The sequence below is a fragment of the Syngnathus floridae genome, unplaced genomic scaffold, assembly GCF_059516105.1.
Source record: "Syngnathus floridae isolate MCC-2025c unplaced genomic scaffold, RoL_Sflo_1.0 HiC_scaffold_74, whole genome shotgun sequence".
Classification (NCBI taxonomy): Eukaryota; Metazoa; Chordata; class Actinopteri; order Syngnathiformes; family Syngnathidae; genus Syngnathus; species Syngnathus floridae.
Genome location: NW_028284103.1, coordinates 37,172 through 63,875, shown reverse-complemented (window position 1 = coordinate 63,875; position 26,704 = coordinate 37,172). Strand labels below are relative to the sequence as shown.

General features: G+C 46.8%; 1 protein-coding gene across 1 annotated transcript; it reads left to right on the top strand.

The window, feature by feature from the left end:
* The first annotated feature begins 11,257 nt into the window (after window positions 1-11,257).
* On the top strand, window positions 11,258-26,153 carry LOC148377935 (janus kinase and microtubule-interacting protein 3-like). Its single transcript, XM_088368085.1, has 9 exons — window positions 11,258-11,317; window positions 11,528-11,590; window positions 11,677-11,775; window positions 11,865-12,098; window positions 12,219-12,284; window positions 12,346-12,414; window positions 12,491-12,568; window positions 12,625-12,858; window positions 26,142-26,153. The coding sequence occupies exons 1-9, from the start codon at window positions 11,258-11,260 to the stop codon at window positions 26,151-26,153; spliced, it is 915 nt and encodes a 304-aa protein (XP_088224211.1).
* Window positions 26,154-26,704: the final 551 nt, after the last annotated feature.

Sequence of the window (26,704 nt, the reverse complement as noted above, 5' to 3'; positions counted from 1 at the left end):
CAACACCATTCCGCACTGAACAACACCATGCCGCACTGAACGACACCATCCTGCACTGAACAACACCATCCCGCACTGAACAACACCATGCCGCATTAAACAACACCATGCCGCACTGAACAACACCATCCTGCACTGAACAACACCATGCCGCACTGAACAACACCATGCCGCACTGAACAACACCATGCCGCACTGAACAACATTATGCCGCACTGAACAACATTATGCCGCACTAAACAACATTATGTCGCACTGAACAACACCATGCCGCACTGAACAACACCATGCTGCACTGAACAACATTATGCCGCACTGAACAACACGATCCCGCATTGAACAACACCATCCCGCAGTGAACAACACCATGCCGCATTGAACAACACCATGCCGCACTGAACAACACCATGCTGCACTGAACAACATTATGCTGCACTGAACAACACGATCCTGCATTGAACAACACCATGCCGCACTGAACAACACCATCCTGCACTGAACAACACCATGCCGCACTGAACAACACCATGCCGCACTGAACAACATTATGCCGCACTGAAAAACACCATGCCGCACTGAACAACACCATCCCGCCCTGAACAACACCATGCCGCATTGAACAACACCATGCCGCACTGAACAACACCATGCTGCACTGAACAACATTATGCTGCACTGAACAACACGATCCTGCATTGAACAACACCATGCCGCACTGAACAACACCATCCTGCACTGAACAACACCATCCTGCACTGAACAACACCACCCCGCACTGAACAACACGATCCCGCATTGAACACCATCCCGCACTGAACAACACCATGCCGCACTGAACAACACCATTCCGCACTGAACAACACCATGCCGCACTGAACAACACCATGCCGCACTGAACAACACCATGCCGCACTGAACAACACCATGCCGCACTGAACAACATTATGCCGCACTGAACAACACCATGCCGCACTGAACAACACCATCCCGCACTGAACAACACCATGCCGCATTGAACAACACCATGCCGCACTGAACAACACCATCCTGCACTGAACAACACCATCCCGCACTAAACAACACCATGCCGCACTGAACAACATTATGGCGCACTGGACAACATTATGCCGCACTGAACAACACCATGCCGCACTGAACAACACCATGCCGCACTGAACAACACCATGCCGCACTGAACAACACCATGCCGCACTGAACAACATTATGCCGCACTGAACAACACCATGCCGCACTGAACAACACCATGCCGCACTGAACAACACGATCCCGCATTGAACAACACCATCCTGCACTGAACAACACCATGCCGCACTGAACAACACCATGCCGCACTGAACAACACCATTCCGCACTGAACAACACCATGCCGCACTGAACGACACCATCCTGCACTGAACAACACCATCCCGCACTGAACAACACCATGCCGCATTAAACAACACCATGCCGCACTGAACAACACCATCCTGCACTGAACAACACCATGCCGCACTGAACAACACCATGCCGCACTGAACAACACCATGCCGCACTGAACAACATTATGCCGCACTGAACAACATTATGCCGCACTAAACAACATTATGTCGCACTGAACAACACCATGCCGCACTGAACAACACCATGCTGCACTGAACAACATTATGCCGCACTGAACAACACGATCCCGCATTGAACAACACCATCCCGCAGTGAACAACACCATGCCGCATTGAACAACACCATGCCGCACTGAACAACACCATGCTGCACTGAACAACATTATGCTGCACTGAACAACACGATCCTGCATTGAACAACACCATGCCGCACTGAACAACACCATCCTGCACTGAACAACACCATGCCGCACTGAACAACACCATGCCGCACTGAACAACATTATGCCGCACTGAAAAACACCATGCCGCACTGAACAACACCATCCCGCACTGAACAACACCATGCCGCATTGAACAACACCATGCCGCACTGAACAACACCATGCTGCACTGAACAACATTATGCTGCACTGAACAACACGATCCTGCATTGAACAACACCATGCCGCACTGAACAACACCATCCTGCACTGAACAACACCATCCTGCACTGAACAACACCACCCCGCACTGAACAACACGATCCCGCATTGAACAACACCATCCCGCACTGAACAACACCATGCCGCACTGAACAACACCATTCCGCACTGAACAACACCATGCCGCACTGAACAACACCATGCCGCACTGAACAACACCATGCCGCACTGAACAACACCATGCCGCACTGAACAACATTATGCCGCACTGAACAACACCATGCCGCACTGAACAACACCATCCCGCACTGAACAACACCATGCCGCATTGAACAACACCATGCCGCACTGAACACCACCATCCTGCACTGAACAACACCATCCCGCACTAAACAACACCATGCCGCACTGAACAACATTATGGCGCACTGGACAACATTATGCCGCACTGAACAACACCATGCCGCACTGAACAACACCATGCCGCACTGAACAACACCATGCCGCACTGAACAACACCATGCCGCACTGAACAACATTATGCCGCACTGAACAACACCATGCCGCACTGAACAACACCATGCCGCACTGAACAACACGATCCCGCATTGAACAACACCATCCTGCACTGAACAACACCATGCCGCACTGAACAACACCATGCCGCACTGAACAACACCATTCCGCACTGAACAACACCATGCCGCACTGAACAACACCATCCTGCACTGATCAACACCATCCCGCACTGAACAACACCATGCCGCATTGAACAACACCATGCCGCACTGAACAACACCATCCCGCACTGAACAACACCATGCCGCACTGAACAACACCATGCCGCACTGAACAACACCATGCCGCACTGAACAACATTATGCCGCACTGAACAACATTATGCCGCACTAAACAACATTATGTCGCACTGAACAACACCATGCCGCACTGAACAACACCATGCTGCACTGAACAACATTATGCCGCACTGAACAACACGATCCCGCATTGAACAACACCATCCCGCAGTGAACAACACCATGCCGCATTGAACAACACCATGCCGCACTGAACAACACCATGCTGCACTGAACAACATTATGCTGCACTGAACAACACGATCCTGCATTGAACAACACCATGCCGCACTGAACAACACCATCCTGCACTGAACAACACCTTTCCACACTGAACAACACCATGCCGCACTGAACAACATTATGCCGCACTGAACAACACCATGCCGCACTGAACAACACCATGCCGCACTGAACAACACCATGCCGCACTGAACAACACCATGCCGCAATGAACAACACCATCCCGCACTGAAATACACCATGCCGCATTGAACAACACCATGCCGCACTGAACAACACCATCCCGCACTGAACAACACCACCCCGCACTGAACAACACGATCCCGCATTGAACAACACCATCCCGGACTGAACAACACCATGCCGCACTGAACAACACCATTCCGCACTGAACAACACCATGCCGCACTGAACAACACCATGCCGCACTGAACAACACCATGCCGCACTGAACAACACCATGCCGCACTGAACAACATTATGCCGCACTGAACAACACCATGCCGCACTGAACAACACCATCCCGCACTGAACAACACCATGCCGCATTGAACAACACCGTGCCGCACTGAACAACACCATCCTGCACTGAACAACACCATCCCGCACTGAACAACACCATGCCGCACTGAACAACATTATGGCGCACTGAACAACATTATGCCGCACTGAACAACACCATGCCGCACTGAACAACACCATGCCGCACTGAACAACACCATGCCGCACTGAACAACATTATGCCGCACTGAACAACATTATGCCGCACTGAACAACACCATGCCGCACTGAACAACACCATGCCGCACTGAACAACACCATGCCGCACTGAACAACACGACGTCGCACTGAACAACACGACGCCGCACAGAACAACACGACGCCGCACAGAATAACACAATACCGCACAGAACAACACAATACCGCACAAACAGTTTTAGATAATATTACGTCGCAGTCATGTGACGCGGACATGACGTCAATAGGCGGAACTCACGGCAAAATTATAATCCGTGGGCGTGGCTTGCAACAGGAAGTAGGAAAGCGGCAGTTCTGGCAAACAAGACACAGCTGTTAGTAACACGATGACTAACAAGGCAAATATTTTTGTTTTCAGCTTGCAACTTGACCGTCTAGAGCGTACAAGGTAATTACAACTGTTTTTTTTTAGCCCTGAAAAGCGAGGGAGTGTGGCGTTTGGGAGGAATGTCGAACTCGGCGTCTGCTTCCAGCCACAGACGCCAAATTTCGACGATTATTTCGACTGGTCAACGGTTGTAAATTATTGCGTTGACTAAAAACTTTATTTAACTCTACTCTTAACTTTGCCGTTTCAGATATGCGGGTATTACACCGCGGAAATGACGTCAATAGGCTGAACTCTCGCCAAAATTCAAATCTGTGGGCGCAATGGCCTTGAGCGAGACACCGGATACAAACACGACGATTATCAACAGAAATATCTTTATTTTCCGCTTGCAAGTGGACCGTCTAGAGCGTACACGGTAAGTACAACTCATTGTGTTTAAAAAGATTTACGTTTGTGTAGTTTGCGTTGCGTTGTATCTGTGAATGTTGGTTGAGGCTAAATGTTAATGTTTAATTTCATTCCTTTAGGTTCCACGGTGTTTGTTGGCTGTATGTTTTCCACTGCAAGAAGAGGCTCGTATCATTGACCAGCAGGAGCTACAATGGTGAGTACCCCTTTCGTCTTCCATTTATGTTAAACACTTCCTATTTCATGTCTAACAGTACTCGATTTAACAAATAACCATAAATAAATACAGTGTGGGCAGTCACGTTAACATATGTGATTATCCTGCCTAATATGTTTATCACAAATATGTCACTAATCACTAATATGTTTATTTGTTTATCACAACACCTTTGGACCTTCAGCAATCGATTATTTACCTTCATCTACATAGAGACAGAACGATGGTGTCTTAAACATCTCATTCATTTCACCAAATAACTTCACGCAGGTGGATAACGGCCGTCTCGGTCACGCTATGTTGCGTGATGCAGTTTTGAAGAACCAAATGCATTTATTCAATGAATAAGTCAAGCTAGTTCTATGTTTATGATGTTGTAAGTTACGGTACCGATTGAAGTTGAGTTCGAAGCCAGTGGAAAACAGCGCTGCGTTTGTGCTCTCCAGGTACAAATGTTGTGATCTCTGACTGACGACCGGGCGAGACTCGAGTAAGAGATGTCCAAACGAGCTCCGGCAGGGCGGGCCAAGGCGGAGCGAACGGACGCCCTTCAGGCCGCCAATGACGAGCTGAGAACCAAACTGATGGACGTCCAGTTAGAACTTCAGCAGGAGAAGAACAAGGTGAAAACCTCAACAGACAGACACTGCCTGCCTCCCTGCCTGCCTCCCTGCCTGCCTCCCTGCCTGCCTCCCTCCCTCCCAGTTTTCCCGATGTAGATTAGACATGCGTGTGCCATGACTGTGTCAGCCTACATCAACAAATGCACCGAGGACGTCAGCACCACTAAGAATATCATCACCCGGGGCAACCAACGACCCTGGATGACTGAGGAGGTACGTCAAACGCTACGAGCGCGGAACTCTGCCTTCAAGTCTGGCGACAAGGAGACACTGAGGACAGCGAGAGCCAACTTGAACCGTGCCATCAGGATAGCGAAGCGAGACCGCAGTCGAAAATTTCAGGATCGTTTCCACGACGTCAAAAACATCAGGAGTATGTGGCAAGGCATACGGGCGATTACAGACTACAACTCACCCTCCCCCCCCCCGGTGGGTGTAGTTGATGCTGACTTTCTAAATGGTCTAAATAACTTCTTTGGGAGGTTCGAGGCACTAAACGGCACTCCAGCAGTTAAAACTGTCCCCCATCAGGAAGAGGAGGTACTCTGCCTTGACTCCGCCGATGTGTTGAAGACCCTGAGGAGAGTCAACCCCTGTAAGGCCCCTGGCCCCGACAACATTCCTGGGCGTGTGTTCAGGGAATGTGCAAGTCATCTGGCTGGGGTCATCACAGACATTTTTAACACCTCGCTGGGCCAAGCCACAGTGCCGGCGTGCTTTAAGACTGCCTCCATCATTCCGGTGCCGAAGAAACCTCAAATCACCTCATTTAATGATTACCGGCCTGTTGCACTGACTCCGGTTATGATGAAGTGCTTCGAAAGGCTGCTTAAAGGTCACATCGTTTCCAGACTCCCCCTATTATTTGACCCGTTCCAGTTTGCCGACCGGCAAAACCGCTCCACTCAGGACGCCATCTCCTCCGTTCTTCACCTGAGCCTGGCTCACCTGGAGGAGAAGAACACCCATGTGCGGAGGCTGTTCCTGGACTTCAGCTCAGCGTTTAACACCATCATCCCACAGCATCTGGTAGGAAAATTGGAACACCTGGGCTTCAACACCCCCCTTCGCAACTGGCTGCTAGACTTCCTCACCAACAGACCTCAGTCAGTCCGGGTCGGACAGAACACCTCTGATGTCATCACCCTCAGCACAGGCTCCCTTCAGGGCTGCGTCCTGAGCCCCCTGCTGTGCACCCTGATGACACACGACTGCGTCCTCAGGTTCACCACCAATCACATCGTGAAGTCAGCAGACGACACAACGGTGGTGGGGCTCATCAGAGACAACAACGACCTGGACTACAGAGAGGAGGTGGAGCAGCTGGTGGGCTGGTGCAGAGAAAACAGCCTGATCCTGAATGAGGAGAAGATGAAGGAGATCATCGTCAACTTCAGGAAAAAACAGCCTCACCACGCTCCACTGATCATCAACAGCTCAGCTGTGGAGGTGGTCAGCACCACCAAATTCCTGGGGGTCCACATCACAGAAGACCTCACCTGGACTATGAACACTACGGCACTGGTCAAGAGGGCACAGAAGCGCTTGTACTTCCTGCGGAGGATGAGGAGAGCCCACCTGCCCCCACCCATCATGAGGACGTTCTACAGGAGCACCATAGAGAGCATTCTGACAAGCTGTCTCTCTGTGTGGTGTGGAGGCTGCACCGCCTCCGATTGGAAGAACGTGAGGAGAGTGGTGAGGACAGCAGAGAGGATCATAGGGGCTCCTCTTCCCTCCATTCAGGACATTTCATCTCAGCGCTGCATGTCCCGTGCCCGTAACATCATCAATGACCCATCACACCCCCACCATGGACTGTTCTCCCTGCTGCCCTCTGGGAAGAGGTTTGCAGCATCCGCTGCAGGTCCACCAGGTTCTGCAACAGCTTTTTCCCTGCTGTCATCAGACTGTTGAACACTAGAACTGTTGAGCTCTAAACTGAACTCTGCATCACACATTCACAGAACTGTACTTTATGACACTACGGACCTCTATCTTGCACTATCTCGCACTACCAACTTTACTGAACTTGTATAAACCCTTTAAATAGAAGTTTAATACATGGTTTAGCATTCCTCTGCACACTCTTGAATACTGTTTTGCCTACTTGCACTATTGCATAATTATCACTGCTGCACTTTATACTTATTTTTAATATATATATATATATATATATAGTATATATGTATATATATATATTTTCATAGGATATGTTACTTCTATTCAACTGCAATATCACTACTTTGTTGTAAGACGTATGCAACGGAATTTCGTTTTGTATGCACCATGTGCAGACAAGATGACAATAAAGTTTGTCTAAGTCTAAGTCATGTCAGGTCAGCTGTCTGGAGAGAGAGAGAAGTCAGGACCTGCGGGCGGAGCACCACCGTGCCACCGCCGCCATGACGGAACTCAAAAGCAAACTCCATGAGGAGAAGCAGAAAGAGTTAGCCATTACCAGGGAGACATTACTGCGGCAGCATGAAATGGAGCTGATGAGAGTGATCAAAATCAAAGATGGAGAGATCCAGCGACTGAATGCCTTGGTCCTCAGCCTGAGGGACGGCTCCATGGACAAGGTGATCCGCTCTATCCGTGTCTGACTATCCGCACGCCACGTCGGGCTTCGATGCGGCCGCTACCGTATTGTGTAGCTTGTCCCCAGTAAGCGTCGCGGCGCTCCGTTGCGGTCTCAACGGCCCGGTGTGGCGCAATGTCTGCTCAGGTGAGGAGGGGGGGCGCTTTGCTGGCAGAGGTGGAGGAGACGCGGCGGTGTCGGGAGACCGAGCGGTGTCGCCTCCACCAGGAGCGCGGAAGAAGCCCTGGCAGCGGCCCAGCAGGCCTGGCAGTCCCGAGCGGCCGAGCTCCGATCGGCTCATCACCAGCATCGGGAGGAGCTGAGCCGAACCAAGAGAGACTGCGAGAGGGAGATCCGCCGACTGGTAGGACTGATCAGATGCGCGGTGCGTGGCTATGTTCCCAATTTTGTTGTATACCTGCAGTGCAATGACACCTAAGGCATTCTATTCTATTCTATTTCACAAGAAGAAAATGTCCGGTTGCTCGCTTCGCTTTTGTCACAGCAAAGGTGTTCTAGTCGATTCAAGAAAAAATTTGGCCGGTTGCTCTCTTTGTTTTTGTCACAATTCTGGCAAATGAGTTTGCCCGCCTGCCTGAGCGCTCCCCGTTTGTACATCCAGACGGATGAGATCAAGCTGAAAGACAGAGCGGTTAGTGTTTTGGATGAAGCCCTGGGGCCGGCCACGTCCACCGCCTTCAGCTGCAGACTCAGGCTGCCGAGCAGCAGATCGCTGCCCTGAGGGATTCCCAAAGGGCGGGCCTAAATTACCCTGGAAGTGGGGTCAACGCCGCTACTAGCAATCCTCTTCATTGCGTAAGCCACCTCATCACACACTTGCAGTACGCATGACTTAGTTCGTTGCTGGAGGAAGGTAGCACAAAAACAGTTTTGAACTTTGAACGAGTGCTTGTGTGTGTGTGTTGCGGGGCGTTTTCAGTCTCAGGAGGATCGGGACACGCGACGGTTTCATCTGAAAATCGCTGAGCTCAGCGCAGTCATCAGGAAACTGGAGGATCGAAACGCCCTGCTTTCTGAAGAGCGCAATGAACTGGTAATTTATTGACGGCACGCTTGAAGGTTTGCGCTACGTTTGATGCGCGCCATCCAGCGAGGCACCCATTGCGCTTGCTTATTAGTTGAGCGGCGCAGCGAGTCGGTTGCCTGGTAGATGTCTTTTATTGGGAGCCAAAGCCACGATTCCGTTCAAACCGATGCAAAAGGAATGGATACGTTCTGGCCCGCGTGTTGTGCGTCTTTCACATCCCGCACTTCATGCTTGCAGCTAAAGCGACTGAGAGAAACAGAAAGCCAGTTTCTGCCACTCCTGTACAAAAACAAACGCCTGAGCAGGAAGAATGAAGAACTCTCGCTGGTGCTGTGTCGCCTTGAAAACAAAGTGCGCTTTGTCACCCAGGAGAACGAGGAGATGGCAAGCTTGGTAAGTCGACGCGGACAACGGCGGCGTGCCAACAGAGTCCACTGCATTTGTGTTCCACAGAGAAGGCCTAGTTCGCTCAATGACCTGGACCGCGGTTGCGGCCAGCAGGACGGTGAAATGGAGTTCCTTCAAGTTGTGGAGCAGCGGCACATCATCGACGACTTGTCCAAGGTCTTCAGGCAGGCGACTCGGTGCACGTACGGCAGCGCCGCGCTCGCTCGCTGTCGCCAGGAAACCTTTTCCGTCCAAAGCTTGGCCGGCGGCCGCCATCCAAAAAATTGGCCCCTTAAATTCCGACCTTTCAAGCAGGAGCATTGTGCGCACGCGTTTGAACACGCTTTAGACTTGTTTTGCCGTTTTCAGCAGCTCAAAGCTCCCGTTTTGTCAGCGCCTTTGCCACTCGCTGTGCGCTGAAAACGACGGACTTGCCCGGCTGCTCAGCCCGTCAACCATGAGCCGCGAGCGCGACGTCATTGTCCGTAGGCAGCTAGTGGCAAAATGCACCCTGTTAGAGTTGCGCTCGCTCCAACTTATTTTGCAAGAACCACACGGGAGACAAGTAAGTTCTTTTGGACACCTGCAGGTGGAGAGTCCATCCGTTGTACGAATGAAGTCTGACTCTCGGCTCCTGCACGAGCATTTTAATTAAGAGAAACAGGGTGGGTGTAAGAGTGGATTGAATAGAGGAAGCCCTTGACCTCTAGTCAAAACATAGCAAGGGGTGTTTTACGACTTTGTGTAGGAAGGGATAAGCGATAGGGATAAATAAGGGATAAATAATATTATTTATTACAGGTCGCAGTCAAAGTCAAAGCAACACAATGATACGATAAAGATAATCTGGAAAACCCTGACACACCCTGTAGTTGTCACTTTTGGAAAAGACGAGCGTCCCTCCAATCATCGCCGGTGACGTGTTTTTCAGGCTCTGGAGACAGGAGCTCATGTCAGAAATGTCATTGTGAGTCGCGTTTGTTTCTGCGCCGGAGCCGTTCGTTCCCTTTGCATCCAAAGAATCTCAAAGGCGGATTATTTGTGTCGACAGGAGAGAGATTTGCTGCTACGATACCGACGTCGAGAATCTCTGAGGAGGAACAAAGCGTGAGGTCCTGCAAGGTGAGTCTGTTTGTTTGCGGCTGCTTGGTGTTGCGCAAGATGAAATGGCCTTTTTCTCGCTATCGTTCCTCTCGTCGATTCATCGTGAGGTGTCGCTTCAGTTTGTTCAGAGAGATGTTTGCTTCCGCGCCCGCAGGTCATCGAAACATTTTACGGCTACGACGAAGACGTGTTGGTGGACTCGGACGGATCGTCCTTGTCTTTTCACACCGACAGAACCCCCGACACGGAACCCGAAGAGGTAGCCCGCCATTTCTGCCAGCGTATTGACACCAAACATTCCTCTTCAGCCTGGAATCGGACTCGTCTTTGCGTCGCGGGTGCTTTGTCGCCGGTCTGACTGATTCTGGTACTAGTGCTGTGTTGCATTGGTGTGTGCATGAAGAGGCGGAGCTTCGCTACCGCCAGCTGACGCAAGAATATCAAGCGCTGCAACGAGCCTACGCTCTGCTAGCCCAGACCAGCGAAAGGGGACTACGACGCCGAGAAGGAGATCAAGGTGGCGCCCCTTCCCGCAACCCCCGGCCGGGTCGCAGCCTCCCCGTTCTCACCCAGCCTCGGGTGTTCTCTGGTCTGAAAGGAGGAGGAGGAGCCTCCCTCCTCCTCCTTTCAGACCAGAGAAAAGCTGATGGTAGAAATGGGTCACTATCAAAGCAGAGTAGCAGATCTGGAGTCAGCGCTGAAGCAACAAGGACAGGTAAGCTCATCAATGAGCACACCTTTTTCTCAGACAAAATAGCTACATTCTTCAGTCACTCATCCGTCTGGCATTACTGGACCAACCCCCCCCCCGAACGTGGCTGGGAAAATGCGGAGAAAAGCAAATGTCATTTTCCAGTCAACCAAAGAATTTGTGGATGAAAATGACACAACATTCCAAAGCTGTCCACGCGTTTGTCTCTTCTAGAATGTCAAGTGGGTGGAGGAGAAGCAGCTGCTGCGTCAGAGCAATCAGCAGTTGGCCGAAAAGGTGACGGAAAGAAAGGCGCTGGGCGGAGTCGCTTGGCGTCACACCTGTCGGGAAGCCCCGCAGATGAGGTCTGACTGTCTTTTCAGGTCAGGCGGATGGAGGCGGAAGAAGCGCGTCTGAAAGAGCACATCCAGGATATCCGAGACCAAAACGAACTGCTTGAGTTCCGCATCCTGGAGCTGGAGGTGGGAAGACTCGCACAAGCGTGTTGAGGCCAGAGATGTGACGGACGGACGGACGGACGGACGGACGGATGCATGCCTCTGCCTTTCAGGAGAGGGAGTGGCGCTCCCCCGTCTTGAAGTTTCTGCAAGTCCGTTTCCCAGACGGCCTCAGCCCTTTGCAGATCTACTGCGAGGCCGAGGGCGTGAGCGTAGGTAAGGCGTCCCTCGCAACCCTAACCTTAACCCGAGGTCCCAGAACACCTTACATTGCTCCTTGCGCCTTTCCCTCGGACATCGTCATCAGTGATCTGATGAAGAAGCTGGACATCCTGGGCTATAACGCCGTAAGTGTATGTCGAACTCCTTATGTTCGCACTCCACGAGACTCGGCGGCTCAAATGTGACTTTTGGAAGGCTTTGCGCTGAAAGAAGCTTGTTGACGCTGTGCCTTTGGGCTCTTGCAGAATCTCACCAACGAGGAGCAGGTGGTCGTGATTCACGCCAGGACCCTTCTCACCCTAGCCGAGAAGGTAACGCGCACGTCCACGCACGCTCTCGCATTCTGCTTATGTGACAGCAGCCTTTCCTCAGTGGTTAGAATACATCAAAGTGACCAAGTCAGCACTTCAACAGAAGATGTTGGACATTGAAAGTGAGAAGGTAGACAGACACGCGACATCAGCCAAGGGGAACTCCGGCAATGTGCCCCAACAATTCTGACCTTGAGCTGTGCTAGGATATGTTCTGCAAGCAGAAGGGCTACCTGGATGAAGAGTTGGACTTCAGGAAGTGTTCCATGGACCAGGCTCATAAGGTAAGCCGCCCTCAAATCTCCCGCCGGACCACTGATGGACGAGGATTGCGGCCCAGAGGATCCTGGAGCTGGAGGCCATGTTGTACAAGGCGCTACCGCAGCGGGACTGCCCCGCCACGGACGGCGAAAAAGCCAGCCACGCTGGCGTGAATGACGTGCTGACGGCGGATCAGAGAGAAGAGCTTAGGAGCGCCGTGGACCAATGGAAGCGAGCCCTGATGTGCGAGTTGAGGGAGCGCGACGCTTGCATCCTCCAAGAGAGAATGGATCTGCTGCACAGCGCGCAACAGGTAAGGGCCCAAAGCCAGCCCGGCACTTACTTGCACGCTTACTGGCTTTTGAATGCCACTTTCCATTTGTCCGTCCTAGAGGAACAAAGAGCTGAAAGAATTCATCGAAGCTCAGAAGAGACAAATCAAACAATTGGAGGAGAAGTTTCTGTTTCTCTTTCTATTCTTCTCCTTGGCCTTCATTCTGTGGCCCTAACACCAGCTGGTGAGTGAGCTCCAGCGGCACCGCACTCGACACCTCCGATACACTGCCAGCCGGTCTCAGACGTTGGCAGACGCTCCGATGCCAACGTATACCCCCCGCCACGGTGACAGAGGCACCGCGTCACACCGGCGCTCATCCAATCAGAAGGCAGGAAAAGCAAATTCACATGCAGGGCACTTTTGAACCAGAAGAGAGCGCCACAAAAAACGGTTGTTGCCCCAAACGCGCACTAAAAAGGGTCAGAATAACAAGAGTCCCACTGGCCAGCCGGGGCCACCCGTCCAGCTGTTTCTTCAGGGGGGAAAAAAATTGGAGTCACCGGTGAGTACATTTTGCATTTAGCTCTGCTTTTCTGCTTCTGTCTTCAAGTGTGTGGCATCCTGCGATCAAAGAGTCAGCCAACCCCAAAGCGGTTGACCTCAACGTCCCACCACCATGCCTACCAGAGCAGGTGACGTGATGCTTTGGACATCCTTCCGTCTCAGATGCCCAAAAGTACTCTTTGCCACATCTGCGGCAATACGGTGTCTTTTCAAAGGTGCAAATAAATCCAGCGTGGGCGGAACACGCACGTCTTCGGTTTTTCCCGCTTTGTTTGTGTGACAGCTGTTGTGAAAATTTTATACAAATAAAGTTGTATAGTACAGGTTTGGCCAAGCCGCAACTCCCGAACCGCATGCGGCTCTTTTATGTTCATATCAACATTTGTGTGTGTGTGTGTGTGTGTGGGGGGGGGGGGGGTTGTGCGTGTTGGCTTCACTTGAGTTCAATTTGGTATTTTGGTCAAAAGCGCATGTGGTGAAATTCCACAAAGTAGGATGGGCAAACACATTTCTTTAAACTATGAGTGTCAATTGGGCTCTCGAAATGGCAGGGAAAAGATGCACAGCAAAACAAAAATACGTAGATGAACACAGGACGTTTTAATCAGAGTGGGAAAGTTTCTATTTTTTGTTGAACGTGATGGCAAACCATTCTGCCTGATATGTCAGACCTCAGCGCATTTCAAAGATTCAAATCTTCAGCGCCATGCACTTCAGCTCACTCCATGCTAACATTGATCAGGCGTCGAACCCGCATCATCATGCTTAAGAGGTGGCCATGCTAACCAGTGCGCCATTATGTCAACGCATAATAACTAAGTCTACTGGTCAAAACAGCGGTTACTATATGACGTCGCTACGTCGTGGTCACGTGACGCAGACAAGACGTCAATGGACGTGGGCAGAGTTAACTTGTTTAAAAGGGAGTAGGCAGAAGAAATATTTAATTTATTTAAATCTATTTTGAGTGCACACCATTATGCCAATGCATAACAACTGTAAATCTACTAAACAAAACAGCGGTTGCTATATGACATCTGCCACGTCGTGGTCACGTGACATACGTGACGTCGATGGGCGTAACTTTCGCCGGAATTCAAATCCGCGGGGAGAGTTAACTTGTTTAAAAGAGAGTGGGCAGAAGAATTATTTAATTTATTTAAATCTATTTGGTGTGTGCGCCATTATGTCAATGCATAACAACTGTAAGTCTACTAAACAAAACAGCGGTTGCTATTTGACGTCTGCCACGTCGTGGTCACGTGACGCGGACGTGACGTCGACGCCTACTTTACATCCCACCGATCACAGGACTCCTCGGCTGCATAACCCTTCCCAACCAATCGGATTTGCTATACGCGAAAACGACGCCAATGGAAAGAGCTTCCGCCCAAATTTAAATCCGTGGGCGTGGCTCGCAGCAGGAAGTAGGAAAATGGCGGCGATGTTGACAAAGACACAGCGGATGGTAACATACGACTAACAAGAGAAATATTTTTATTTTCTGCTTGCAACTGGACCGTCCAGAGCGTACACGGTAAGTACAACTCATCGTTTTTAAAAAGAAGTACTTTTGTTGCCCTGAAAAGCGAGTGAGCGTGGCGTTTGTGGGGGACGTCGAATTTCGACGATTCTTTCTGGTCAACGGTTGTAAATGATTGTGTTGATTAAAAAAGAAAACTTGATGTAACTCTACTTTTAACTGCCGTTTCAGATAGATTTGGAATTGCATCACATCCAATTTTGCCTAGAGCGTACACGGTAAGTAACACTCGTTGTGTTTAAGGAGATTTACGTTTGTAATAGCAGAAGTGTAGCCGCGTTGCGTTGTACGTGTGAATGTTGGTCCGGGCGAAATGTTAATGTTTAATTTCATTCCTTTAGGTTCCACGGTGTTTGTTGGCTGCAAGTTTTCCACTGCAAGAAGAGGCTCATATCATTGACCAGGAGCGAGCTACAATGGTGAGTAGCCATAACATTTATGTTAAACACTTCCTATTTCATGTCTAACAGTACTTGATTTAACAAATAACCATAAATAAATACAGTGTGGGCACTGAAGTTAACATATGTGATTATACTGCCTAATCTGTCACCGAGTAGATTGTTGCAAAGTAATATAAGATCCAAAGTTGTAATTCAGAATAGTTTTCAAAAGAAGGCCATTAGAATTATATACAAGTCTGATTACCCCGAACAAGCTATTAATTAAATCACAAATTCTTCAATTCAAAGATTTGGTAGATTATCAGACAAATAATGTCTAACAGTAATTGATTTAACACATCACGATAAGTAGATTGAGTGTGGGCACTCTCAAGTTAACCTATGTGATTATACTGCCTAATCTGTTACAGAGTATGTTGTTGCCAAGTAATGTAGAATAGATCCAAAGTAGTAATCCAGAATAGTTTTGAAGAGGCCATTAGAATGATAAACAAATCTGATTACCTTGAACATAATAACAAGCTAAGTGTTTAATATGTCCTATGAAGTCAAAATTGGGCACCATCATGTGGTGAAATTTGGAATTGCATCACATCCAATTTTGCCTGGGAACAAACAGATTACATAAATCTTAGTTTTGAATAAGCCACTCCTTCTCAAACAAGTAAACTCTGCCCATTTTGCGCAGTAGATGTTCTGTTAATATCTAGTATTTATACAAAGTCATAATTTAAATTGCTTTCAACCTTCATTCATCGGTTCAACCAACATTACTCGCTCTTCTTACCAACTTGTATTGATTTAACTAAGCGTTTAATACTTCCTATCAGGTCTCAAATCGAGATTTGGCAAAATACAATTTCAGCAAATCCAATTTTGCCAGGGAACAAAAATAGATTAAATAAACTAAATAAGTCCTCTTCCCATTAAATAAATCAGAAAAGTCTGTCTTGTAACCAGTCCTCTTCAAACAAGTAAAGTCTGCCCATTTTGTGCCGTAGATTTTGTGTCTATGCCTAGTATTTAAACAAAATCATAATTTAAACGACTTCTTTCCTTCATTCACTTTGGAAATTTGGAATTGCAGCAAATCGAATTTTGGCAGGGAACAAAAATAGATCAATTAAACTAAATAAGTCTTCTTCCCATTAAATAAATTAAAAAAGTCTGTCTTGTAACCAGTCCTTTTCAAACAAGTAAAGTCTGCCCATTTTGTGCCGTCGATTTTGTGTTAATGCCTAGTATTTATACAAAATCATAATTTAAAGGACTTCATTCCTTCATTCACTTTGGAAATTTGGAATTGCAGCACATCAAATTTTGCCTGGGAAGAAAAGTAGATTAAATAAATTTAATAAGTCTTACTACTTCCCATTAAATAAATTAAATACGTCTTACTTGTTCCCACTCCTTTTCAAAACAGTAGTTTAAAACGAGGGCCCTTCACTCAATCTTTAACCTCAACCCCGCACGTTGTGTTGTATCTGTGAATGTTGGTTGTGGCCAAATGATAGTTTTCTTTCATTCGTTTAGGTTCCAAGAAAACTTGATGTAACTCTACTTTTAACTGCCGTTTCAGATAAGCGGGTATTACGTCGCAGTCAAATGCCGCGGATATGACGTAATTGCCCGAACCTCCGCCAAAATTCAAATCTGTTGGCGCGATGGCCGTGAGCCACTGAGCAGCGACGATTATCAACAGAAATATCTTTATTTTCTGCTTGCAACTGGACCGTCTAGAGCGTACACGGTAAGTAACACTCATTGTGTTTAAGGAGATTTACGTTTGTAATAGCAGAAGTGTAGCCGCGTTGCGTTGTACGTGTGAAAATTGGTCGAGGCGAAATGTTAATGTTTAATTTCATTCCTTTAGGTTCCACGGTGTTTGTTGGCTGCAAGTTTTCCACTGCAAGAAGAGGCTCGTATCATTGACCAGGAGCGAGCTACAATGGTGAGTAGCCATAACATTTATGTTAAACACTTCCTATTTCATGTCTAACAGTACTTGATTTAACAAATAACCATAAATAAATACAGTGTGGGCACTGAAGTTAACATATGTGATTATACTGCCTAATCTGTCACGGAGTAGATTGTTGCAAAGTAATATAAGATCCAAAGTTGTAATTCAGAATAGTTTTCAAAAGAAGGCCATTAGAATTATATACAAGTCTGATTACCCTGAACAAGCTATTAATTAAATCACAAATTCTTCAATTCAAAGATTTGGTAGATTATCAGACAAATAATGTCTAACAGTAATTGATTTAACACATCACGATAAGTAGATTGAGTGTGGGCACTCTCAAGTTAACATATGTGATTATACTGCCTAATCTGTTACAGAGTATGTTGTTGCCAAGTAATGTAGAATAGATCCAAAGTAGTAATCCAGAATAGTTTTGAAGAGGCCATTAGAATGATAAACAAATCTGATTACCTTGAACATAATAACAAGCTAAGTGTTTAATATGTCCTATGAAGTCAAAATTGGGCACCATCATGTGGTGAAATTTGGAATTGCATCACATCCAATTTTGCCTGGGAACAAACAGATTACATAAATCTTAGTTTTGAATAAGCCACTCCTTCTCAAACAAGTAAACTCTGCCCATTTTGCGCAGTAGATGTTCTGTTAATATCTAGTATTTATACAAAGTCATAATTTAAATTGCTTTCAACCTTCATTCATCGGTTCAACCAACATTACTCGCTCTTATTACCAACTTGTATTGATTTAACTAAGCGTTTAATACTTCCTATCAGGTCTCAAATCGAGATTTGGCAAAATACAATTTCAGCAAATCCAATTTTGCCAGGGAACAAAAATAGATTAAATAAACTAAATAAGTCCTCTTCCCATTAAATAAATCAGAAAAGTCTGTCTTGTAACCAGTCCTCTTCAAACAAGTAAAGTCTGCCCATTTTGTGCCGTAGATTTTGTGTCTATGCCTAGTATTTAAACAAAATCATAATTTAAACGACTTCTTTCCTTCATTCACTTTGGAAATTTGGAATTGCAGCAAATCGAATTTTGGCAGGGAACAAAAATAGATCAATTAAACTAAATAAGTCTTCTTCCCATTAAATAAATTAAAAAAGTCTGTCTTGTAACCAGTCCTTTTCAAACAAGTAAAGTCTGCCCATTTTGTGCCGTCGATTTTGTGTTAATGCCTAGTATTTATACAAAATCATAATTTAAAGGACTTCATTCCTTCATTCACTTTGGAAATTTGGAATTGCAGCACATCAAATTTTGCCTGGGAAGAAAAGTAGATTAAATAAATTTAATAAGTCTTACTACTTCCCATTAAATAAATTAAATACGTCTTACTTGTTCCCACTCCTTTTCAAAACAGTAGTTTAAAACGAGGGCCCTTCACTCAATCTTTAACCCCAACCCCGCACGTTGTGTTGTATCTGTGAATGTTGGTTGTGGCCAAATGATAGTTTTCTTTCATTCGTTTAGGTTCCAAGAAAACTTGATGTAACTCTACTTTTAACTGCCGTTTCAGATAAGCGGGTATTACGTCGCAGTCATGTGCCGTGGATATGACGTAATTGCCCGAACCTCCGCCAAAATTCAAATCTGTTGGCGCGATGGCCGTGAGCCACTGAGCAGCGACGATTATCAACAGAAATATCTTTATTTTCTGCTTGCAACTGGACCGTCTAGAGCGTACACGGTAAGTAACACTCATTGTGTTTAAGGAGATTTACGTTTGTAATAGCAGAAGTGTAGCCGCGTTGCGTTGTACGTGTGAAAATTGGTCGAGGCGAAATGTTAATGTTTAATTTCATTCCTTTAGGTTCCACGGTGTTTGTTGGCTGCAAGTTTTCCACTGCAAGAAGAGGCTCGTATCATTGACCAGGAGCGAGCTACAATGGTGAGTAGCCATAACATTTATGTTAAACACTTCCTATTTCATGTCTAACAGTACTTGATTTAACAAATAACCATAAATAAATACAGTGTGGGCACTGAAGTTAACATATGTGATTATACTGCCTAATCTGTCACGGAGTAGATTGTTGCAAAGTAATATAAAATCCAAAGTTGTAATTCAGAATAGTTTTCAAAAGAAGGCCATTAGAATTATATACAAGTCTGATTACCCTTAACATAACAACAAGCTATTAATTAAATCACAAATTCTTCAATTCAAAGATTTGGTAGATTATCAGACAAATAATGTCTAACAGTAATTGATTTAACACATCACGATAAGTAGATTGAGTGTGGGCACTCTCAAGTTAACAGATATGATTATACTGCCTAATCTGTTACAGAGTATGTTGTTGCCAAGTAATGTAGAATAGATCCAAAGTAGTAATCCAGAATAGTTTTGAAGAGGCCATTAGAATAATAAACAAATCTGATTACCTTGAACATAATAACAAGCTAAGTGTTTAATATGTCCTATGAAGTCAAAATTGGGCACCATCATGTGGTGAAATTTGGAATTGCATCACATCCAATTTTGCCTGGGAACAAACAGATTAAATAAATCTTAGTTTTGAATAAGCCACTCCTTCTCAAACAAGTAAACTCTGCCCATTTCGCGCAGTAGATGTTCTGTTAATATCTAGTATTTATACAAAGTCATAATTTAAATTGCTTTCAACCTTCATTCATCGGTTCAACCAACATTACTCGCTCTTATTACCAACTTGTATTGATTTAACTAAGCGTTTAATACTTCCTATCAGGTCTCAAGGCAAGATTTGGCAAAATACAATTTCAGCAAATCCAATTTTGCCAGGGAACAAAAATAGATTAAATAAACTAAATAAGTCTTCTTCCCATTAAATAAATCAGAAAAGTCTGTCTTGTAACCAGTCCTCTTCAAACAAGTAAAGTCTGCCCATTTTGTGCCGTAGATTTTGTGTCGATGCCTAGTATTTAAACAAAATCATAATTTAAACGACTTCTTTCCTTCATTCACTTTGGAAATTTGGAATTGCAGCAAATCGAATTTTGCCAGGGAACAAAAATAGATCAATTAAACTAAATAAGTCTTCTTCCCATTAAATAAATTAAAAAAGTCTGTCTTGTAACCAGTCCTTTTCAAACAAGTAAAGTCTGCCCATTTTGTGCCGTCGATTTTGTGTTAATGCCTAGTATTTATACAAAATCATAATTTAAAGGACTTCATTCCTTCATTCACTTTGGAAATTTGGAATTGCAGCACATCAAATTTTGCCTGGGAAGAAAAGTAGATTAAATAAATTTAATAAGTCTTACTACTTCCCATTAAATAAATTAAATACGTCTTACTTGTTCCCACTCCTTTACAAAAAAGTAGTTTAAAACGAGGTCCCTTCACTCAACCTTTAACCCTATTTATTCACCTTCTAGGCTAAGTGTTAAAGGCTAAGTGTTAAAGGCTAAGTGTTAAAGGCTAAGTGTTAGAGGCTAAGTGCCAGAGGCTAGGCGCCAGAGGCGAGTTTTTGTGGGCTGAAGTTTTAGTGGGGTTAGTGTGAATACAATCCAAAAGAATACAACAGAATACAATACAATAGAATATAATACATAGATTAAATTCAATAGCTCTTACTACTTCCCATTAAATAAATTAAATACGTCTTACTTGTTCCCAATCCTTTTCAAAAAAGTAGTTTAAAACGAGGGCCCTTCACTCAACCTTTAACCTCAACCCCGCACGTCACATTGTGTTGTATCTGTGAATGTTGGTTGTGGCCAAATGATAGTTTTCTTTCATTCGTTTAGGTTCCACGGTGTTTGTTGGCTATGTTTTCCACTGTCAGAAGGATGAAAATACAAAGTACAACGCTTGGACGTGGGCGAAGACGTCACCGGTGAGTCCTTCCTTCCTATTTATTTACCTTCTAGATGCTAGAGGCTAAGTGTTAGAGGCTAAGTGTTAGAGGCTAAGTGTTAAACACAATACGAACAACACAACGATACTGCACTGAACAACACGATACCGCACTGAGAAACACGATACCGCACTGAACAACACGATACCGCACTGAACAACACCATGCCGCACTGAACACCATGCCACACTGAACAACACCATCCCGCACTGAACAACACCATGCCGCACTAAACAACACCATGCCGCACTGAACAACACCATGCCTCACTGAACGACACCATGCCGCACTGAAAGACACCATGCCGCACTGAACGACACCATGCCGCACTGAAAGACACCATCCCGCACTGAACACCATGCCGCACTGAACAACACCATCCTGCACTGAACAACACCATCCCGCACTGAACAACACCATGCCGCACTGAACAACATTATGCCGCACTGAACATTATGCCGCACTGAACAACACCATGCCGCACTGAACAACACCATGCCGCACTGAACAACATTATGCCGCACTGAACAACACCATGCCGCACTGAACAACACCATGCCGCACTGAACAACACCATGCCGCACTGAACAACATTATGCCGCACTGAACAACACCATGCCGCACTGAACAACACCATCCTGCACTGAACAACACCATTCCGCATTGAACACCATGCCGCACTGAACAACACCATCCCGCACTGAACAACACCATCCCGCACTGAACAACACCATGCCGCACTGAACAACATTATGCCGCACTGAACAACATTATGCCGCACTGAACAACACCATGCCGCACTGAACAACACCATGCCGCACTGAACAACACCATGCCGCACTGAACAACATTATAACGCACTGAACAACACCATCCCGCACTGAACAACACCATGCCGCACTAAACAACATTATGCCGCACTGAACAACATTATGCCGAAATGAACAACACCATGCCGCACTGAACAACACCATGCCGCACTGAACAACACCATCCTGCACTGAACAACACCATCCCGCACTGAACAACACCATGCCGCACTGAACAACACCATGCCGCACTGAACAACACCATGCCGCAATGAACAACACCATCCCGCACTGAACAACATTATGCCGCACTGAACAACATTATGCCGCACTGAACAACATTATGCCGCACTGAACAACACCATGCCGCACTGAACAACACCATCCTGCACTGAACAACACCATCCCGCACTGAACAACACCATGCCGCACTGAACAACATTATGGCGCACTGAACAACATTATGCCGCACTGAACAACACCATGCCGCACTGAACAACACCATGCCGCAATGAACAACACCATCCCGCACTGAACAACACCATGCCGCACTGAGCAACACCATGCCGCACTGAACAACACCATCCTGCACTGAACAACACCATGCCGCACTGAACAACACCATTCCGCACTGAACAACACCATGCCGCACTGAACAACATTACGCCGCACTGAACAACACCATGCCGCACTGAACAACACCATGCCGCACTGAACAACACCATGCTGCACTGAACAACATTATGCTGCACTGAACAACACGATCCTGCATTGAACAACACCATGCCGCACTGAACAACACCATCCTGCACTGAACAACACCATCCTGCACTGAACAACACCACCCCGCACTGAACAACACGATCCCGCATTGAACACCATCCCGCACTGAACAACACCATGCCGCACTGAACAACACCATTCCGCACTGAACAACACCATGCCGCACTGAACAACACCATGCCGCACTGAACAACACCATGCCGCACTGAACAACACCATGCCGCACTGAACAACATTATGCCGCACTGAACAACACCATGCCGCACTGAACAACACCATCCCGCACTGAACAACACCATGCCGCATTGAACAACACCATGCCGCACTGAACAACATTATGCCGCACTAAACAACATTATGTCGCACTGAACAACACCATGCCGCACTGAACAACACCATGCTGCACTGAACAACATTATGCCGCACTGAACAACACGATCCCGCATTGAACAACACCATCCCGCAGTGAACAACACCATGCCGCATTGAACAACACCATGCCGCACTGAACAACACCATGCTGCACTGAACAACATTATGCTGCACTGAACAACACGATCCTGCATTGAACAACACCATGCCGCACTGAACAACACCATCCTGCACTGAACAACACCATGCCGCACTGAACAACACCATGCCGCACTGAACAACATTATGCCGCACTGAAAAACACCATGCCGCACTGAACACCATCCCGCACTGAACAACACCATGCCGCATTGAACAACACCATGCCGCACTGAACAACACCATGCTGCACTGAACAACACCATGCTGCACTGAACAACACGATCCTGCATTGAACAACACCATGCCGCACTGAACAACACCATCCTGCACTGAACAACACCATCCTGCACTGAACAACACCACCCCGCACTGAACAACACGATCCCGCATTGAACAACACCATCCCGCACAGAACAACACCATGCCGCACTGAACAACACCATTCCGCACTGAACAACACCATGCCGCACTGAACAACACCATGCCGCACTGAACAACACCATGCCGCACTGAACAACACCATGCCGCACTGAACAACATTATGCCGCACTGAACAACACCATGCCGCACTGAACAACACCATGCCGCACTGAACAACACCATGCCGCATTGAACAACACCATGCCGCACTGAACAACACCATCCTGCACTGAACAACACCATCCCGCACTAAACAACACCATGCCGCACTGAACAACATTATGGCGCACTGGACAACATTATGCCGCACTGAACAACACCATGCCGCACTGAACAACACCATGCCGCACTGAACAACACCATGCCGCACTGAACAACACCATGCCGCACTGAACAACATTATGCCGCACTGAACAACACCATGCCGCACTGAACAACACCATGCCGCACTGAACAACACGATCCCGCATTGAACAACACCATCCTGCACTGAACAACACCATGCCGCACTGAACAACACCATGCCGCACTGAACAACACCATTCCGCACTGAACAACACCATGCCGCACTGAACAACACCATCCTGCACTGAACAACACCATCCCGCACTGAACAACACCATGCCGCATTGAACAACACCATGCCGCACTGAACAACACCATCCTGCACTGAACAACACCATGCCGCACTGAACAACACCATGCCGCACTGAACAACACCATGCCGCACTGAACAACATTATGCCGCACTGAACAACATTATGCCGCACTAAACAACATTATGTCGCACTGAACAACACCATGCCGCACTGAACAACACCATGCTGCACTGAACAACATTATGCCGCACTGAACAACACGATCCCGCATTGAACAACACCATCCCGCAGTGAACAACACCATGCCGCATTGAACAACACCATGCCGCACTGAACAACACCATGCCGCACTGAACAACACCATGCTGCACTGAACAACACGATCCTGCATTGAACAACACCATGCCGCACTGAACAACACCATCCTGCACTGAACAACACCTTTCCACACTGAACAACACCATGCCGCACTGAACAACATTATGCCGCACTGAACAACACCATGCCGCACTGAACAACACCATGCCGTACTGAACAACACCATGCCGCACTGAACAACACCATGCCGCAATGAACAACACCATCCCGCACTGAACAACACCATGCCGCATTGAACAACACCATGCCGCACTGAACAACACCATCCCGCACTGAACAACACCACCCCGCACTGAACAACACGATCCCGCATTGAACAACACCATCCCGGACTGAACAACACCATGCCGCACTGAACAACACCATTCCGCACTGAACAACACCATGCCGCACTGAACAACACCATGCCGCACTGAACAACACCATGCCGCACTGAACAACACCATGCCGCACTGAACAACATTATGCCGCACTGAACAACATTATGCCGCACTGAACAACACCATCCCGCACTGAACAACACCATGCCGCATTGAACAACACCATGCCGCACTGAACAACACCATCCTGCACTGAACAACACCATCCCGCACTGAACAACACCATGCCGCACTGAACAACATTATGGCGCACTGAACAACATTATGCCGCACTGAACAACACCATGCCGCACTGAACAACACCATGCCGCACTGAACAACACCATGCCGCACTGAACAACATTATGCCGCACTGAACAACATTATGCCGCACTGAACAACACCATGCCGGCAGTTCTGGCAAACAAGACACAGCTGTTAGTAACACGATGACTAACAAGGCAAATATTTTTGTTTTCAGCTTGCAACTTGACCGTCTAGAGCACATATGTCAGAGTTACGGCCCGCGGGCCAGATCCGGCCCGCGAATTGATTATCTATGGCCCCCTGGATGATATTGAATTACTATTAGAACCGGCCCGCAGGCCACAGCCGCCCGCTGGTTTTTTGCACGCACCAACACTACATTTCCCACAATGCAACGGTAGCCCGCGATGTCCCTGCAGATCGCACAAGCGGCTTCATTATTCATCAGTAGTCAGAGCAGAGTTCAACTTTCTGATACCCCTCCTCAAAAATGGCTAAACGTGAGGTGGACGCTAAGAACAGGGGGTTTCAGGCCAGGTGGGAGGCAGAGTACATGTTTACGGAGGTAAGAGGCAAACCTGTGTGTCTTCTGTGTGGAGAAAATGTGGCTGTAATGAAAGAATTAAATTTAAGAAGGCACTATCGAACGTCTTAGAAACACACAGACAAAGACAAGAAAATGGAATATGAACAAAAGCTACAGAAGGTGGAAGAATTAAAACGAGGCCTTAAGTCCAGACAGGCTATGTTCACGTATGCTAAATCGCAAAGCGAGGCTGCTGCCAAGGCTAGCTTTATTGTGGCAAAAGAGATCGCCAAATCAGCCCGGCCCTTTGCAGAAGGAGAGTTGATCAAAAACGGGTTTTGAGCCTCAGAGCCTAACCCCGAACATTGATGAACTTGTACAAAAGATGAGACACCTCTAAGTATCAGGCTCAGCCTCAGACAAGTGAGCATCACAGAGCAGTAATGTATTTACCGTTTTTTAATTCGGTTACATTTTTACATTTGTTTCTACAAGACGTGATTTTTCTTTGAAGAAAGTATTGTTTTGTCTGTGTGCCGTAAATTTTTGAATTTTATTTATTTATATTTATTTTTCAGTTGAATGGACCAAGGGAAAATTGCAGATAAGAGCCATGAGAAAGAATACAACTGATTTGATTAATTTTTTATTTTACGATTTGAAAGCAATGATCGGTAGATCATAGAGCAGCACAATAATAAACTTTCAGTTTATAATGCATGCACTTTTATTTATGCATTTATCTTGATATTAAGAAACACATTTTGTTTTTAAAACAATTTAATTTTTTGCTGTTTGGCTATTGAAAATATTTTCCCTTGAAGTTACTGACAGAGCCATAACAAAATATTGCCATATTCATTTAATCATTAAATA

What these genes read in the sequence shown, in the direction of transcription:
- LOC148377935 (XM_088368085.1), top strand. Translation starts at nt 11,258, where the DNA reads ATGGGTCACTATCAAAGCAGAGTAGCAGATCTGGAGTCAGCGCTGAAG. An exon ending in CGCTGAAGCAACAAGGACAG is followed by an intron (nt 11,318 to 11,527) that starts GTAAGCTCATCA and finishes TGTCTCTTCTAG; the next exon opens with AATGTCAAGTGGGTGGAGGA. An exon ending in TGGACATTGAAAGTGAGAAG is followed by an intron (nt 12,415 to 12,490) that starts GTAGACAGACAC and finishes GAGCTGTGCTAG; the next exon opens with GATATGTTCTGCAAGCAGAA.